General features: G+C 61.0%; 2 protein-coding genes across 2 annotated transcripts; one reads left to right on the top strand and one right to left on the bottom strand.

Annotated features, from left to right (window-relative positions):
* Window positions 1-264: 264 nt before the first annotated feature.
* CDC37 (cell division cycle 37, HSP90 cochaperone) lies at window positions 265-3,715 on the top strand. Its single transcript, XM_061444131.1, is given in 10 exon segments — window positions 265-336; window positions 338-382; window positions 1,106-1,387; window positions 1,503-1,608; window positions 1,699-1,814; window positions 2,342-2,464; window positions 2,541-2,723; window positions 3,381-3,452; window positions 3,546-3,618; window positions 3,621-3,715. Coding segments are annotated over 10 exon segments (1,134 nt in total). The 5' UTR covers window positions 265-279; the 3' UTR covers window positions 3,698-3,715.
* A 4,620-nt stretch (window positions 3,716-8,335) lies between these two features.
* LOC133264191 (ADP-ribosylhydrolase ARH1-like) lies at window positions 8,336-15,066 on the bottom strand. Its single transcript, XM_061444130.1, is given in 9 exon segments — window positions 8,336-8,440; window positions 10,485-10,902; window positions 12,340-12,511; window positions 12,595-12,674; window positions 13,278-13,383; window positions 13,782-13,845; window positions 13,847-13,881; window positions 14,686-14,909; window positions 14,982-15,066. Coding segments are annotated over 9 exon segments (1,215 nt in total). The 5' UTR covers window positions 14,993-15,066.
* Window positions 15,067-16,376: the final 1,310 nt, after the last annotated feature.

Here is a 16,376-nt window from a genome sequence, read left to right as displayed (position 1 = left end):
GCACCCCAAAGCACCCAATGTCCCCCAATGTCTCCAAAGCACCCCAAAGTCCCCCAATGCACCCCCATGCCCCCCCTTTTTCCCGGTGCGTATCCCTTTAAACCCCCCTCCCTCTCCCCCCCCCCTCGCCGCGGCTGCGCCACTCGCGCATGCGCACTCTCTCCAGCCGGCTGACCGACGCCCCGGAAGGCCTCGGCGGGGCCGGCCGGAAGCGGGGCGGGCGCTGGAGGCTTCCAGAAGCGGCCGGTGCCCGGTGGCGGTGCCCGGTGAGGCCCGGCCATGGTGGATTACAGCGTGTGGGACCACATCGAGGTCTCGGACGATGAGGACGAGACGCCACCCCAACATCGACACCGCCAGCCTCTTCCGATGGCGGCATCAGGTGAACCAGGCCCCGCTTAACCCCCCCCCTCCCCAACGGTAGGCCCCGTTGCTATGGTAACCGCCGCCCCGCCGCCCCCATAGCAACCCCCATGGGGGAAGGGGGGGGGGCATCCGGTGTTTCCATGGCAACCGGAGCAGGGACTCCCCATGGGGGGGGGGGGGGAGCCCCCCTTGTTCCCATGGCAACCGGCAACGGGACTCCCCATGGAGGGGAATCCCCTGTTGCTATGGCAACCGGCGCCCCCATAGCAACTCCTCTGTGGGGGGGGGGAAACCCCTGTTGCCATGGCAACCAGCACCTGGATACCCCCATCGCGGGGGGAGGGAAGGGGGGTTTCTCTTACGGGGGGGGGGGGGGGGGAAATCCCCTTGTTGCCATGGCAACTGGTGCCTGGGACCCTCTATGGGAAGCGACTGACCCCTCCATCTGCTGTTCCCGTTTCCATGGTAACTCCTCCCCCCCCCCCGGTTTTTGGTCCTTCCCTCCCATCCTCACCATGTCCAGGGCTGGAAGAACCCATTGAGATAAACGGGGGGGGGGGATCCCATTCCCGGAAGCTGGATCCATGGGGACTGGGAATGGCGCAGTATTTGCATGCAGAGGGAATGATGCTGCTGCTTCTGGTGTTCCCATCACCTTATTCCATAAGGATAACGGATCCAGGTGTGCCTGGACCGGGGTGGGGGGTGTTAGCATCCTTTTCCTTGCGGTCTCCTTCAGGCTCGGGTGGAGAGGATGGAGCAATTCCAGAAGGAAAAAGAAGAGCTGGATAAAGGCTGCCGGGAATGCAAACGGAAGCTCGCCGAGTGCCAGAAGAAGATGAATGAACTGGAAGTGTCATCGCCGGGAAGCGGGAAGGGGGAGCTGGAAAAGCTCCAGGCCGAGGCCCAACAGCTACGGAAGGAAGAGAAAAGCTGGGAGAAGAAACTAGAAGAGCTGAAGAAGAAGGAGAAGAACCTGCCTTGGAACGTGGATACCCTCAGCAAGGATGGCTTCAGCAAGGTTTGGGATTGGGAAACCCCTCTTTGGGATCACCCCCTTCCCCTTTTGGGATCACCCCCTCTTTATCCATGAGCTTCATCCTCCCATCCTCTCCCATCCTTCCCCTTTTTTCCAGAGTGTTTTCAACGTCAAAGCCGAGGAGAAGGAGGAAACGGAGGAGCAGAAGGAGAAGAAGCACAAGAGCTTCGTGGAGAGGCACGAGAAGCAGATCAAACACTTTGGTGAGTGCTTGAAGCAGGGAGATTCCCATTGTTTGGAAGACTGCCCCCCCCCGAGTCCATCCTAACCCATGGGATGCTCCCGGGATGCAGGGATGCTGCGGCGTTGGGATGACAGCCAGAAGTACCTCTCGGATAACCCTCACTTGGTGTGCGAGGAGACGGCCAACTACCTGGTGATCTGGTGCATCGACCTGGAGGTGGAGGAGGTAGGGAAGCCTTTGGCTCGGGATTGCCCTTTCCTGCTTGGAATTTGGGGTGGGGGGCGATGACTTAGGTTGAGAAAGGTGGGGAAGAGCCTGGAGTCCCCTTGGAGCAAAGGAACTGAGGCTGTTGGGATGGGGATTCCCTTTGGAGCCAGGGCAGGAGTTCCCCATTCCTTTTCCTTGCATTGCTGCTGCCCTCTGGAAGCCCAATCCCAATGGGATTCCTCTTGGAGGCAGAGCAGGAGCTCCCCCATCCCCTTTCCTTGCATTGCTGCTGCCCTCTGGAAGCCCAGTCCCAATGGGATTCCCATTGGATTTCTCCTGTTGATGCAGCCAGCATCATCCCACCTTCAGAAGGTCCTCCTGAAGCCTCCTTCTCTTTGACCTCAGCCCCAAGAGGGCTCCATGTGGACACAGAATTCCCAAAGCAGGGAATAATTGGGGTTGAAAAAGCCCTTTTGAAGGAGTGGGGGGAGTGTTTTGGGGGTGCCCTCACCCCTTTTCTCCTTTCCCCTTTCCCCCCTCCCCAGAAGCATGCCCTGATGGAGCAGGTCGCCCACCAGACCATCGTCATGCAGTTCATCCTGGAGCTGGCCAAGAGCCTCAAGGTGGACCCCAGGGCCTGCTTCAGGCAGTTCTTCACCAAAATCAAGGTAAGGACCCCCCTATCTCCCCCCCTCCATCCCATATCCGTATCCCTGCATCCCTATATGTGTGTTCCCCCCATAGACAGCCGACCAGCAGTACATGGAGGGCTTCAACGAGGAGCTGGAGGCCTTCAAGGAGCGGGTGCGGGGCCGGGCCAAGGTGCGCATCGAGAAGGCCCTGAAGGAGTACGAGGAGGAGGAGAGGCAGAAGCGCCTGGGGCCAGGGGGGCTCGACCCCGTCGAGGTCTACGAGTCCCTGCCAGCCGTGAGTGTCCCCCCGACCCCTTCCTTGGCCCCATGGGTTTGGAAGGGAGCTTGGATTCCGGCCAAGCCAAGCGTTCCCGGTGCTTCCGAGGGCATTGTGAACCTGTGACGTTGAGGGCATCATCTGCATGGGTTGGGATCCATCCAGTCCAGCCATTCCCATCACTTCCCAGGCCATCACTAACCCATGGCATTGAGGGCATCGTCTGCATGGGTTGGGATCCATCCAGTCCAGCCATTCCCATCACTTCCAAGGCCATCACTAACCCATGGCGTTGAGGGCATCGTCTGCATGGGTTGGGATCCATCCAGGCCAGCCTTTCCCATCACTTCCAAGGCCATCACTAACCCATGGCGTTGAGGGCATCGTCTGCATGGGTTGGGATCCATCCAGGCCAGCCATTCACAGTGCATCCAAGGCCACCACTACCAACACTGGTTGGGAATGCTTCCATGGATGGGGACTCCAGCACTGCCCTGGGTTGGAACCCTGAGCACCCTTTAGGTGGATAAACTCATCCCGATCTCCATCCCAGCCTCCCCTGCTGCAACTTGAGGCCGTTCCCTCTCGTTCCTTAGGGATAAAGCAAGAAAACCGGGATACGGTGGGATTTGGGGGGGATGGGGGTGGTCCTCATGTGCATCTTTCCCCTAACAGGAGCTCCAGAAGTGCTTCGATGTCAAGGATGTCCAGATGTTACAAGATGCCATCAGCAAAATGGATCCGACTGTGAGTGTTTCCCTGCTTCCCCATCCCGGGAGCTTCCTGGAAGTGGGAATACCGGAAGAGCACCCCCCCAATGCATTTCCTGCCCCATTCCAGGAAGCCAAGCACCACATGCAGCGCTGCATCGACTCCGGCCTCTGGGTCCCCAATGCCAAGAGTGGGGAAGGAGCTGGAAAAGCGGAAGCGAGGGCTTGGAAGAGGAAGCGAAGAAGGAAAACGGGGATGAGGAGGAGGAAGGAAACGCGTGAGCTTGGGGGGGGGCACGGATGGGGGGACACAGAGGCAGAAGCACCTGGAAAGAGGGAGAAGATGAATGGAAAGGAGGAAAAGCAAATGGGAAGGAGCCACAAAGAGGAGGGAAGGGGGAAGGGCCCCCCCCCCCGCAGCCCTCCCCTGCGCTTCGCATAGAGACTTTGGGGCAACATCTGGGGGGGGAGGGGGGGTTGGGGTCCTCCCCCCCCCCCCCACCAAAGGGGTGGTTTCAGGGGGGGTGGGGGGTGGTGTGGTGAATAAAGAGATGGAAGAAGCTGAGTGTGGAGCAGTTGGGGGGAGGGGGGGATCCAGCTGTGCCCCCACCTGCTTTGGATCCAGCTGTGGCCCTTGCTCCAGCTGTGTCCCATTGGATCCGGCTCTACACCTTGCTCCAGATGTGGGTCCCCCTGTTTGGATCCAGCTGTGTCCCATTGGTTCCAGGTTCATCCCTTGATCCAGCTGTGTCCCACTGGATTTAGGTCCATTCCTTGCTTCAGCTGTGGATCCCCCTTTGGATCCGGCTGTGTCCCATTGGATCCAGCTGTTGTCTCCCCCCATTTGGATCCAGATGTGGATCCCCCCTTTGGATCCAGCTGTGAGCCCTCCTTGGATCCAGCTGTGGCCCATTGGATCCAGCTGTTGCTCCCCCCCTTTGGATCCAGCTGTGGGTCCTCTTAAGCCCCTCCTTCGGCAAACCACGCCCTCTTCCACAAGAAGCCACGCCCCTTCGGTAACCCACGCCCCCCAACGCGACCAGCGTTGAATTGCTGCGAAGCCACGCCTCCGTGAGGCAAGCCACGCCCCCAGCAGCACATCCCATTCATTGACAAGCCGTGCCCCCAGTTAAGCCACGCCCCCTGCCCTAACGCATCACCATGGCGACGCGGGGATCTGCGACAGCGCAGGACCCGCAGTGGGTCCTGCCCCCCGGGAGCATCAGCATCCATAGGGATGAGCCCCGGGATGAGCTCCCCTACGGGGATCCCCACTGGGGAGCAGCCCGGGAGCACGAGGCTGTCCCGGATGGATTTCTGGGATGGGATCCAGCCCGGCCCCATGGGCAGCCCTGAAGGTGCGGGGAGGACCGGGATCCGCGCCCGCTTCCATGTGGGAATGGCGCGGACCCCATTCCCGGTTTCCCTTTGTTTTCCCAGAGCAGAGAGCCGTGTGGGATGCGGTGGCTGCCTCCATCCGAGAGCAGCTCCTCCTGCGCAAGGTACCAAGGATACCCCCGTATCCTCCTCCTCCCTGCCGTGGATACGGAGCGCTGGCTGCAGTTGCTTCCCCCCATTCCAGAAAGCAGGAAAACCTCCCCAAAAGTGGCCCTTGAGGGATAAAGAAGGTCCAAGGGTGGTGTTGCCATCAACAGGGATGAGCCATGAGCTCCAGAGCTTCCCTATTAGGAGGGATAACGGAGGTCTCAGCATCTCCTTCCCAGAGCCATTCCCAGCATCCCATCCCTGGGAGATGGCAGGATCCCAGTCCAAGGCCCCATTCCTGCATGGAGCTGCTTCCAGCTCTTCCCTCTGCGCATCCCTCATCCTTTGGCCCTTCCCTTCTGCTCCAGGGCATCCGGATCCCGACCCTCGGCTCCTTCGATGTGGTCTCCACACGGATGCAGGTTGGGAACAGGAGTGTGAGCATCAGGAATCCCGTGTTCCGCGTGGCCTGGAACATAGGAATGGTCCAGAACCTCATGGACAACAGGGATCTTTGTGGTGAGATGCTGGATCCAGCCCTCGCATAGGGAGATGCTGGATCCAGCCCTTGCATAGGGAGATGCTGGATCCAGCCTTTGGGTAGGGAGATGCTGGATCCAACCATTGGGTAGGGAGATGCTGGATCCAACCTTTGGGTAGGGAGATGCTGGATCCAACGAGATGTCGATGTCGCATCCCTTTCCTTTGGGAGCAGGAGCCATTCAGATGGGACCTTTCCGGATGGCTCCACCTTGGAATGCTCCATGGAAGGCAGGAAAAGCCCCATCCCCTTTGTGCTTTCCCAGGTGCCAAAGAGCTGAAGCCCCTCGACTATTCCAAGGTGGCCATGGATGCCGGCGTCTCCCGGCGCCAGGCCCAGCGCTGCATCCTGGGTACCACCTCCCTCCTGTCCCGCTGCCTTGCCAAGGGCCACAACGTCGCCCTGGTGCTGCAGGGTGTGGGGATGCTCCTGATGGAGGAGCGGGCCGTGAGGATGTGCTTCTATCCCGCCTTCCTGCATGCCATCAATGGGAAGAGGAGCCACCTATGGGATGCAGCCAAGGTGAGTGAGGGCTCCCCATGGTTTGGACCCGACCCATTGCGGTGCCCCACAGCTGCTTGCAAGTGATGGAGCGAGGGGGCCCATCCGCATCCATGGTGTCCCGGCATCTCCGTGTCCTCCATTGCAGGGTTTCCATGGGCCCACCTTGGTGGTGTCCCCAGTGGTTCCCATCGCATCCCTGACCTTCACGGGCAACGTCATCGTCTTCCCGGAGTGAGTACCAGGGATGCATGGAAGCTGAGTGTGAAGTAGTTTGGGGGGGGGGCATCCAGCTGTGCCCCCCCCCGGTTTGGATCCAGTTGTGTCCCATTGGATCCAGCTGTGGCCCTTGCTCCAGCTGTGGATCCCCCCATTTGGATCCAGCTGTATCCCACTGGATCCAGGTCCATCCCTTGCTCCAGCTGTGGATCCCCCCGTTTGGATCCAGCTGTGTCCCATTGGATCCAGGTCCATCCCTTGCTCCAGCTGTGGATCCCCCCGTTTTGATCCATCTGTGTCCCATTGGATCCAGGTCCATCCCTTGCTCCAGCTGTGGATCCCCCCGTTTGGATCCAGCTGTGTCCCATTGGATCCAGGTCCATCCCTTGCTCCAGCTGTGGATCCCCCCATTTGGATCCAGCTGTGTCCCACTGGATCCAGGTCCATCCCTTGCTCCAGCTGTGGATCCCCCCGTTTGGATCCAGCTGTGTCCCATTGGATCCAGCTGTTGCTCCCCCGCTTTGAATTCAGCTATGGGTCCTCCTAAGCCCCTGCTGAGGCAAACCACGCCCCCCTTCCACAACAAGCCACGCCCCCTACGAGAACCCGCGCCGATTTGCTGCGAAGCCACGCCCCCTCAAGCTTGCCACGCCCCCAGCAGCGCATCCCATTCATAGACAAGTCACTCCCCCACATAAACCACGCCCCCCGTTGGTGTAAGCCCCGCCCTTTTTCCAATGGGACCACTGTGGGGGCGCGGAGCAGTGGCTCTTGTTTGGCCTCAGGTGACCCCTGGGGATAAACCCGCTGGGAGCAGGAGGGATTCGAGGTCTTTCCCATCCTGGATCCCCCCTTTTCCCGGGAGAATCCTTTGGGACGGGCCGGGATGAGCAGGGGCTGCCATGGATCCCTTCATCCCTAGGTTTGAACTGGAGTCAGTGTCCAAGCGACCAGCCAGGAACGTCCCCAAGTCCTCGAGTCCTCCTCATCCCCTGGGATGCGCCCCCGGTGAGGACAAGGAGGAGCAGGATTTGCCCCCCATCCGGCAGCGCATGGGAGGTAAAGCAGCTCCGAGCCTGTGTCCGTGGGTAAGATCCAAGGGGAAAATCCATGGTGAGGACTTGGGCCAGCTCCTGAGCCGGGCTTCACCAACCGCATCCAGGATGCATCCGGGTCCTGCAATTCCCACCCCAAGGAATTAGATCCCTGTCACCAGCTCCTCCTTCCCATCACTGCCCCAGGGGGAAACCTGCGTTGGAAGGGAGACGTTGGGAAGGAGCTCCAGGAGCATCCTTGGCCATTACGGGAAGAGACCGGAGCTCCTCTGATGTCTGTGTCCTTCCCAGTTCCAGGGGTGTGCTGGGATCTGCCTTTGCTTCCCTCTTGGAGCTCCATTCATACCAAGAGGCCATGGGATAAGAAGGGGAAGGACCAGAAGATGATGAAGGACCAGAAGATGAAGGATCATGAGGTGAAGGATCATGAGGTGAAGGACCAGAAGGTGAAGGACCAGAAAGTGAAGGACCAGAAGATGATGAAGGACCAGAAGATGAAGGACCAGAAAGTGAAGGACCAGAAGATGATGAAGGACCAGGAGATGAAGGACCAGAAGATGAAGGATCATGAGGTGAAGGATCATGAGGTGAAGGACCAGAAGGTGAAGGACCAGAAAGTGAAGGACCAGAAGATGATGAAGGACCAGAAGATGAAGGACCAGAAGATGATGAAGGACCAGAAGATGATGAAGGACCAGAAGATGAAGGACCAGAAGGTGAAGGACCAGAAGATGAAGGACCAGGAGATAAAGAAGGGCAAATCTCAACTCAAGTGAGTCTGGGAGCCATTTCCCAGCGCCATTCCCACTCCTCACCATCATCCCTGGGGTTCCATGAGCACAAGCATCACCTGAGCTGGTGGCACCCAGAGGAACGTGGCTGCGACCCCAACCCCATCCCCTTCTCCCCCTGTTCCCTGTTTCCAGGCAGCTTCCAGCCATCCCAACAGTCTCCTCTGGCAAAGCCGGGCCCTCACCATGCACCAAAGCCCAAGTGTCCAAGTGGAGACCAGCACCAGCAGCAGAACCTCTGAGGTCCTCCAGGCCAACAGGACTTGGACACAAGGAAGCTCCTCTCCAAAGGCACCTGGGAAGCAGGAACGGGCTGGAAGCGAGGAGCTCAGAGGCTGGGAAAGCCGGGATCTACAAGGTCTTCATCCGCCAGGATCCGGCTCCGGATGCGGCTCAGATCCTCAGGGCAAGGCCGGAGCTGTTCTGGTCGGTGCTGAAGGAGCCCCAGAAGAGGGTGTTGGCAGGATACAGGTTCCTGCCCCCTCTTCTTGTGCCCCCATCACACCAAGGGTCCGGATCCACTCCGTGGCAGCCATTGAGGAGCAGGGTGGTGGGGACCACTATGGAATGAGTATGGAGCAGGAGGAATCAGGTCTATGCTCGTCTTGGGTTCCAAAGGGAGGGATACTGGGGACTCTTCCACCACCCTTGGCTATGGTTGATGCCGTGGTTGAGCTGTCCCCATGGGCTCTTCCACCACCCTTGGCCATGGTTGATGCCATGGTTGAGCAGTCCCCATGGGCTCTTCCATCACCCTTGGCTATGGTTGATGCCATGGTTGAGCTGTCCCCATGGGCTCTTCCATCACCCTTGGCTATGGTTGATGCCGTGGTTGAGCTGTCCCCATGGGCTCTTCCATCACCCTTGGCTATGGTTGATGCCGTGGTTGAGCTGCCCCATGGGCTCTTCCATCACCCTTGGCTATGGTTGATGCCATGGTTGATGCCATGGTTGAGCTGTCCCCTTGGGCTCTTCCATCACCCTTGGCTATGGTTGATGCCATGGTTGAGCTGTCCCCATGGGCTCTTCCATCACCCTTGGCTATGGTTGATGCCGTGGTTGAGCTGTCCCCTTGGGCTCTTCCATCACCCTTGGCTATGGTTGATGCCGTGGTTGAGCTGTCCCCTTGGGCTCTTCCATCACCCTTGGCTATGGTTGATGCCGTGGTTGAGCTGTCCCCATGGGCTCTTCCATCACCCTTGGCTATGGTTGATGCCATGGTTGAGCTGTCCCCATGGGCTCTTCCATCACCCTTGGCTCTCATTGATGCCATGGTTGACGGGTCACCAAGGAGCTCACTGCCAAGAGCATCCTTCCTTAAGGAGCACCCAAGTTGGAGACCTTTGGCCATAGCTGGAAGCCCCATCTGGCCATGGGGCTACTCTGGACCATGAGGTCCTCCAGCTCTCCAACGGGAAGAGAAAGGCTTTTGGGATAGATTTGGAGCAAAGGGAAGGGTTAGGAGGGGAGGAGCAGCCTCAGTGTCCTGGTGTGAAGCCATCGAGGGGTCCTCACGTGAGCATCTCTTCTGCAGGTGTCCCAGCTCCCCCCATGCCTCCAAGTGTCCCATCCGGCCCCAAGGATCGGGAATGGGAATGGGATCAATAATACCACCAAGGAGATGTTTGGAGCTCTTTAATTGTCCCCAATGGGCCTCAATGGGAGTGGGGTGGGGATGGGGCCGCTCAACTCCAGTCCTTTTTCGGGGGAAACAGCCCAAAACTGGGGGTGGGACCAGGGAAAAGGTGGATTTGGGAGCCAGGGAGGAAGGATTGGGAAGGAAGAAGCGGGACCAGAGCAGGGGAAGGGAAAGAGGCCACCTCCGGGTGGCTCTGGGGGACTTCTGGGCTCCCCCAGCCCCCATGGAAGACCCCATTGACTCCCAGAGACCCTCAACGTCCCCATGTCTCCAGTGACCCCCATGTCCACGGTGACCCCAGTGTCCCCATCTCCCATTATCCCCAGGGTCCCCATATCCCCATGTCCCCGCCTCACTATCCCCATCCCCTGTCCCCATCTCACCGTCCCTATGTCCCCCTCTCCCCTGCCTCCTCTATCACTGTTTATGTCCCTATGTCCCCTCTACAACTGTCCCATGTCCCCATTCCCCTGTCCTATGTCCCCTCCATCACTGCCCCTGTCCCCTCTAACACTGTCCCTATGTCCCTATGTCCCCTCTATCACTGCCCTCCATCCCCTCCATCACTGTCCCTATGTCCCCTCCATCACTTCCCCCCATCCCCTCCATCACTGTCCCTATGCCCCCATTCCCTCTATGAGTGCCCCCCATCCCCTCCATCACTCCTCCCCATCTCTCCCCCCACCTCTCCCCCCCATCTCTCCCCCCATCTCTCCCCCCACCTCTCCCCCATCTCTCCCCCCACCTCTCCCCCCACCTCTCCCCCCATCACTCCTCCCCATCTCTCCCCCATCTCTCCCCATCTCTCCCCCCATCTCTCCCCCCACCTCTCCCCCACCTCTCCCCCCATCACTCCCCCCCATCTCTCCCCCCCTCTCCCCCGCTTCCCCCCCCCCCACACCACCTCGTGGATCCCCCTGCCCGCCTCCCGCAGCCTCTCTCCGTACTCGAGCCCCCTCAGGAGCCCCTCGGGGACGGCTCCGAGCCCGCAGCGCAGCCCCCAGCAGCCGCCCGCGATGGTCCCGGTGCTGTCGCTGTCTCCGCCGTGCAGCGCCGCCCGCCCGCAGAGCTCGGCCCAGGCCCCCCCCGCCGCCAGCAGCGCCTCCAGCGCCACCATGGGCGCGTCGTGCCCGCTGCGCCCCGGCCACCCCTGCAGCGCCCAGCGCCCGTACTCAGCGTCCCGGGACACCGGGTCCGGCAGCGGCGGCAGCCGGGGGGGGCCCGAGCCGGGGAGGAGCCCGCGGGAGGAGAGGTACCTGCGGGGGGGGGGACGGACGGACAAGGGGGGGGTAACGGGGGTATAACGGAGGGAATGATGGGGTAATAATGGGGGTAATAACGGGGGATAATGGGAGTAATGATGGGGGCAATAACGGGGGATAATGGGGGCAATGGGAGTAATAACGGGGGTTATAACGGGGAATAATGGGGGTAATAACGGGGGTAATAACGGGTAATAACGGGGGTAATGGGGGTAATGATGGGGTAATGATGGGGGCAATAACGGGGGTAATAACGGGGGATAATGGGAGTAATGATGGGGGCAATAACGGGGGATAATGGGGGCAATGGGGAGTAATAACGGGGGTTATAACGGGGGATAATGGGGGTAATAACGGGGGTAATAACGGGTAATAACGGGGGTAATGGGGGCAATAACGGGGGATAATGGGGGTAATGATGGGGTAATGATGGGGGCAATAACGGGACATAATGGGGGTAATAACGGGGGTAACGGGGGTAATGATGGGGCAATAACGGGGATAATGGGGGTAATGATGGGGGTAATGATGGGGGTAATGATGGGGGCAATAACGGGGGTAATAACGGGGGTAATGATGGGGCAATAACAGGGGATAATGGGGGTAATGATGGGGGCAATAACGGGGTAATAACGGGGTTAATGATGGGGGCAATAACGGGGGATAATGGGGGTAATAACGGGGGTAACGGGGGTAATGATGGGGTAATGATGGGGGCAATAACGGGGGTAATAACGGGGGTAATGATGGGGCAATAACGGGGGATAATGGGGGCAATGATGGGGGCAATAACGGGGGTAATAACGGGGGTAATGATGGGGCAATAACGGGGGATAATGGGGGTAATAACGGGGGTAACGGGGGTAATGATGAGGGCAATAATGGGGGTAATAACGGGGGTTATAACGGGGGATAATGGGGTAATAACGGGGGTAATAACGGGGGATAATGGGGGTAATGATGGGGGCAATAACGGGGGATAATGGGGGTAATAATGGGGGTAATGGGGGTAATAACGGGGGTAATAACGGGGGTAATGGGGGTACTGGGAGTAATTTCGGGTTATAAGGGGGATAGCAATGGGGATAATGGGGGTGTTGGAGTGATGGGGCAATGGGGAGATGGAGATAATGGGGATAATGAGATAATGGGGATAATAATGCGGATAATGTAATGGGGGACAAGGGGGAGATTGGGACAATGAGGACAACGGGATCATGGGCTGTTGGAGTGATGGGGGCACTGGGGACATGGGGGCACTGGGGTCACGGGAGAGGGCACATTGGGGTCCTGGGGACACCGGGCGTGCAGCAGGGGCAGGACGGGCACCGCTGGCCCCATGGACCCCGCGGGCCCCAGGCTCAGCAGTGACCCCGGTGGCAATGGGGCAGGGGGACACCGGCCCCCCCCCGGCCCTCACCGGCTCCAGACCTCCCAAAGAACGGCCACGCGGCCGCGTTCTCGCTCACGGCCACCCCGGTGCCCTCCACGTAGCTCCAGGCCAGGGGCAGGACCCGCAGCAGCTCCGGCCCCCAGCGCTCGGGGGGCTCCCCCCGGACCCCCAGCGCCCCGAACAGCGCCACCGCCAGGGCCCCCAGGTACCCTGCAGGGCACACACGGGGAGGGGGGGGGTCAGAGCGGGGCCGGGGCTCGCTGCGTGCCCCCCCCGCCCGCAGCGCTGCGCACCGGTGGGGTGGTGATGGGTCATGCGCCCGCTCTCGATGCTCACCGCGATCAGGGTCGGAAGGTCCCGGGCACGGGGGTACCTGCAAGGGGTGGGGTGCGGTACCGCCCTGTCCCCATCCCCGGTGGCCCCATCCCCTCCCTGTCCCCATCCCCTCCTTGTCCCCATCCCCGATGGCCCCATCCCCTCCCTGTCCCCATCCCCTCCTTGTCCCCATCCCCGATGGCCCCATCCCTTCCCTGTCCCCATCCCCGATGGCCCCATCCCCTTCCCTGTCCCCATCCCTTCCCTGTCCCCGTCCCCTCCTTGTCCCCATCCCCGATGTCCCCATCCCTTCCCTGTCCCCATCCTTGATGTCCCCATCCCTGATTTCCCCATCCCCTCCTTGTCCCCATCCCTTCCCTGTCCCCATCCCTTCCCTGTCCCCATCCCCTCCTTGTCCCCATCCCTTCCCTGTCCCCATCCCTTCCCTGTCCCCATCCCCTCCTTGTCCCCCATCCCCGATGGCCCCATCCCTTCCCTGTCACCATCCCTAATGTGCCCATCCCTGATTTCCCCATCCCCTCCTTGTCCCCATCCCTTCCCTGTCCCCATCCCTCCCTTCCCTATCCCTCCCTGTTCCCATCCCCATGGCCCCATCCCTTTCCCCCCCTCCCCAGGCTCTGACCCCCCATCCCTGCCCCACCTGAGCCCTATGGCGAGGCTGCGCATGGCGGCTCCGCACCCGGTGCCCGTGGGGTTGAAGGGGATGCGGTACCCCCCGGGGACCCCCGGCTGCAGCTGAGACGTGCCTGGGGAGGGGGGAAGCAGAGGGGTGAGACCCCCCCATGACCCCCCCAGACCCCTCCATGACATCCCCTTGGCCCACCCATGACCCCCCCCAGGCACCCCCAGACCCTTTTATGACCCCCCCTAGGCCTCTATTACCCCCCACCCTGACCCCCCATGACATCCCCATGGCCCCCCCCTGAAACCTCCTTTATGACCCTCCCGACCCCCCCATGACCCCCCCAGACCCCCCCATGACCCCTCCATGACATCTCCATGCCCCCCATGAACACTCTCCCCCAGTCCCCCCCATTTATGACCCCCCCATGACATCCCCATGACCCCCCCATGAACCCTTACCCTCCCCGACCCCTTCATGACCCCCCCACCCCCATTACCCCCCATTGCCCCCCTCCCTCACCCAGGATGCTCGTGGGCCCCGGTTTGCGCCCCTCCATGTCCCCCATCGCGGCCACGTAGCGCCGGGGCCAGCTCCTGCAGCAGCGCTTCCCCCTCCAGCCCTGGGGGGGCGGTAGTGAGACCCCCCTTCCATCCAGGGCACCCATCGGCAGGAAAAGGGGACCCCCCCAACATGGACACCCACAAGTGGGGGAGCATCACCCCATAGACACCCCATGGGTACAATGGGGACCCCCAGCACCATCCCTGGACACCCCTCATAGAGCCCAAGGCAGAGAACAGGGGTCTCCAATTCCCCCCCCGGGGGACCCACTCGTTAGAACAGGGATGCTCCAACTCCATCCCAGAACACCACAGGGGGGCTGCGGTACAGTGGGGCCCCCATCCCTTTGGACCACATCTTTAGGGACCCCATCCCTTTGGACCCCATCCTTGGGTACCCCATCCCTTGAGTACCCCATCCCCTGTGCATCCCATCCCTTGAAGACCCCATTTGTGTACCCCATCCCCTGGGGACCCCATCATTGGGGACCCCATCCCTTGGGACCCCATCTCCTGGTAACCCCATCCCTTGGTGACCCCATTTGGGTACCCCATCTCCTGGTGACCGCATCCCTTAGGACCCCATCTTTGGGTACTCCATCTTCTGGTGACCCCATCCTTTGGGACCCCATCCCTTAGGACCCCATCCCATCATTGGATACCCCATCTCTTGGGTACCCCATCCCCTGGGGACCCCATCTTTGGGTACCCCATCCCCTGTGCATCCATCCCTTAGGACTCCATTCCTTGGGTACCCCATTTGGGTACCCCATCTCCTGGAGACCCCATCCCTTAGCCCCCATCTCCTGCTTCACCCCATTTGCCCCCCCTGCCCCCCATATCTTTGGGGTGCTCCCCCGTACCCGTGGCCAGCCCCTCGGCGGTGGCGAGGTGCAGGACGGTGTCATCGCTCACGGGCCACTCGGGGGGCTCCAGGACGATGGCCTCCAGCCCCCCCAGCTCCTCCAGCTCCGCATGGATCTGCGCTCCCGACGTGCAGTATTCCCAGCGCCCCCCCCGGTACCCCAGCGCGTCCCCCACCCCGCTCAGCACCATGGCGGCCTCATAGGATTCCACTGAGGGCACCCTAAAAAGGGGGGGAAGAAGGGGTTTGGGGGGGGGTGTCCAGCAATGGGACCCCCCCCAATGGGACACTCACTTCTCCTCCATAGCAGCTGGGGATGCCCATCAGGGTGGGGGCAAAGAGCCAGGAGTGCTTAAGGAGGAGGAGGAGATCCCATGGGATCCTGATGGGATCCATCCCAAAGGGACTTGGGGGGCAGCAAGGGGGGGGCATGAAAGGGATATGGAGGGGGTGAGGGTGAAGGTGGATGGGGGGCACAAAGGGATAGGGAGGAGTGGGGTGTGGGGGGGGCACCCAATGGGGTAATTCCAAAGGGGAATGGAAATGCATGGGGGTACCCTAAAGATGGATGTGGGGACCCGAAGGGGCATGAAAACACATGGGGGCACCCAAAGGTGGATGGGGAGACCCCAAAGGGCAATGGAAGCAGATGGGGGGCACCCAAAGGTGGATGGTGGGGACCCCCAAAAGGCAATGGAAGCAGATGGGGGGCACCCAAAGGTGGATGGTGGGGACCCCCAAAGGGCAATGGAAGCAGATGGGGGGAACCCAAAGATAGATGGGGGACCCCAAAGGGCAATGGAAGCAGATGGGGGGCACCCCAAGGTGGATGGGGGGACCCCCAAAAGGCAATGGAAGCAGATGGGGGGCACCCAAACGTGGATGGTGGGGACCCCCAAAGGGCAATGGAAGCAGATGGGGGGAACCCAAAGATAGATGGGGGACCCCAAAGGGCAGTGGAAGCAGATGGGGGGCACCCCAAGGTGGATGGGGGGACCCCCAAAAGGCAATGGAAGCAGATGGGGGCCACCCAAACGTGGATGGTGGGGACCCCCAAAGGGCAATGGAAGCAGATGGGGGCACCCCAAGGCTCAAACAGGCACATGGGAGCCCCCCCAAAGGACCAGGAGGGTGCCCAAGGGACCGCAAGGATGAGGGATGTGGGGGGGCAGCAGCAGCATCCCCATGGAGCAAGGTCCCTGCTGAGGGTTGATCCCACGCTGATCCCAAACCCGCCGCTTTTTGCCCCAAAACCCCGGGTTTTGGGGGCGGGGGGGTGAAGGGAAGGGATCGTCCTTAAATCCCAGGGCCTGGAAGCGGGATCCGGCAGCCGGAGCCTCCGCAGGCCCGGATCCAAGGCCACGGCTCTGCCCCAGGAGCAGCTTCCCAGGCTCTGCTTTGGGCCAAAAAGGGGTGGAATGGGGCCAGAGCTGTTGTTAAAAACCAGTTGGGGGGGGGGAGGGGGGGTCAAATGGTGCCAAATCCAGGGAATTCGGGGTGGGGGTTGGGTTCCCCCCTTTCTGGTAAAATCCCCATTAGTGGCAGATACAAAAAGAAGCCCCGGGGGGGGAGGGGGGGATGACACAGGACCCCCCCAATAGGGACACGGTGACGGGGGGGGTTGTGCTGTGCCCCCTCCCCCCCCCGAGGTAGTCAGTGCGATGGGGGGAGGGGTCAGTGAGGGGCTCA

Source organism: Pezoporus flaviventris, unplaced genomic scaffold (assembly GCF_033815535.1).
Source record: "Pezoporus flaviventris isolate CSIRO_AGI_PZ_B2104156 unplaced genomic scaffold, CSIRO_AGI_Pfla_v1 ptg000699l, whole genome shotgun sequence".
NCBI lineage: Eukaryota > Metazoa > Chordata > Aves > Psittaciformes > Psittacidae > Pezoporus > Pezoporus flaviventris.
The sequence above is the reverse complement of the archived record's forward strand: the minus strand, read 5'-3'. Positions and strand labels throughout refer to the sequence as shown.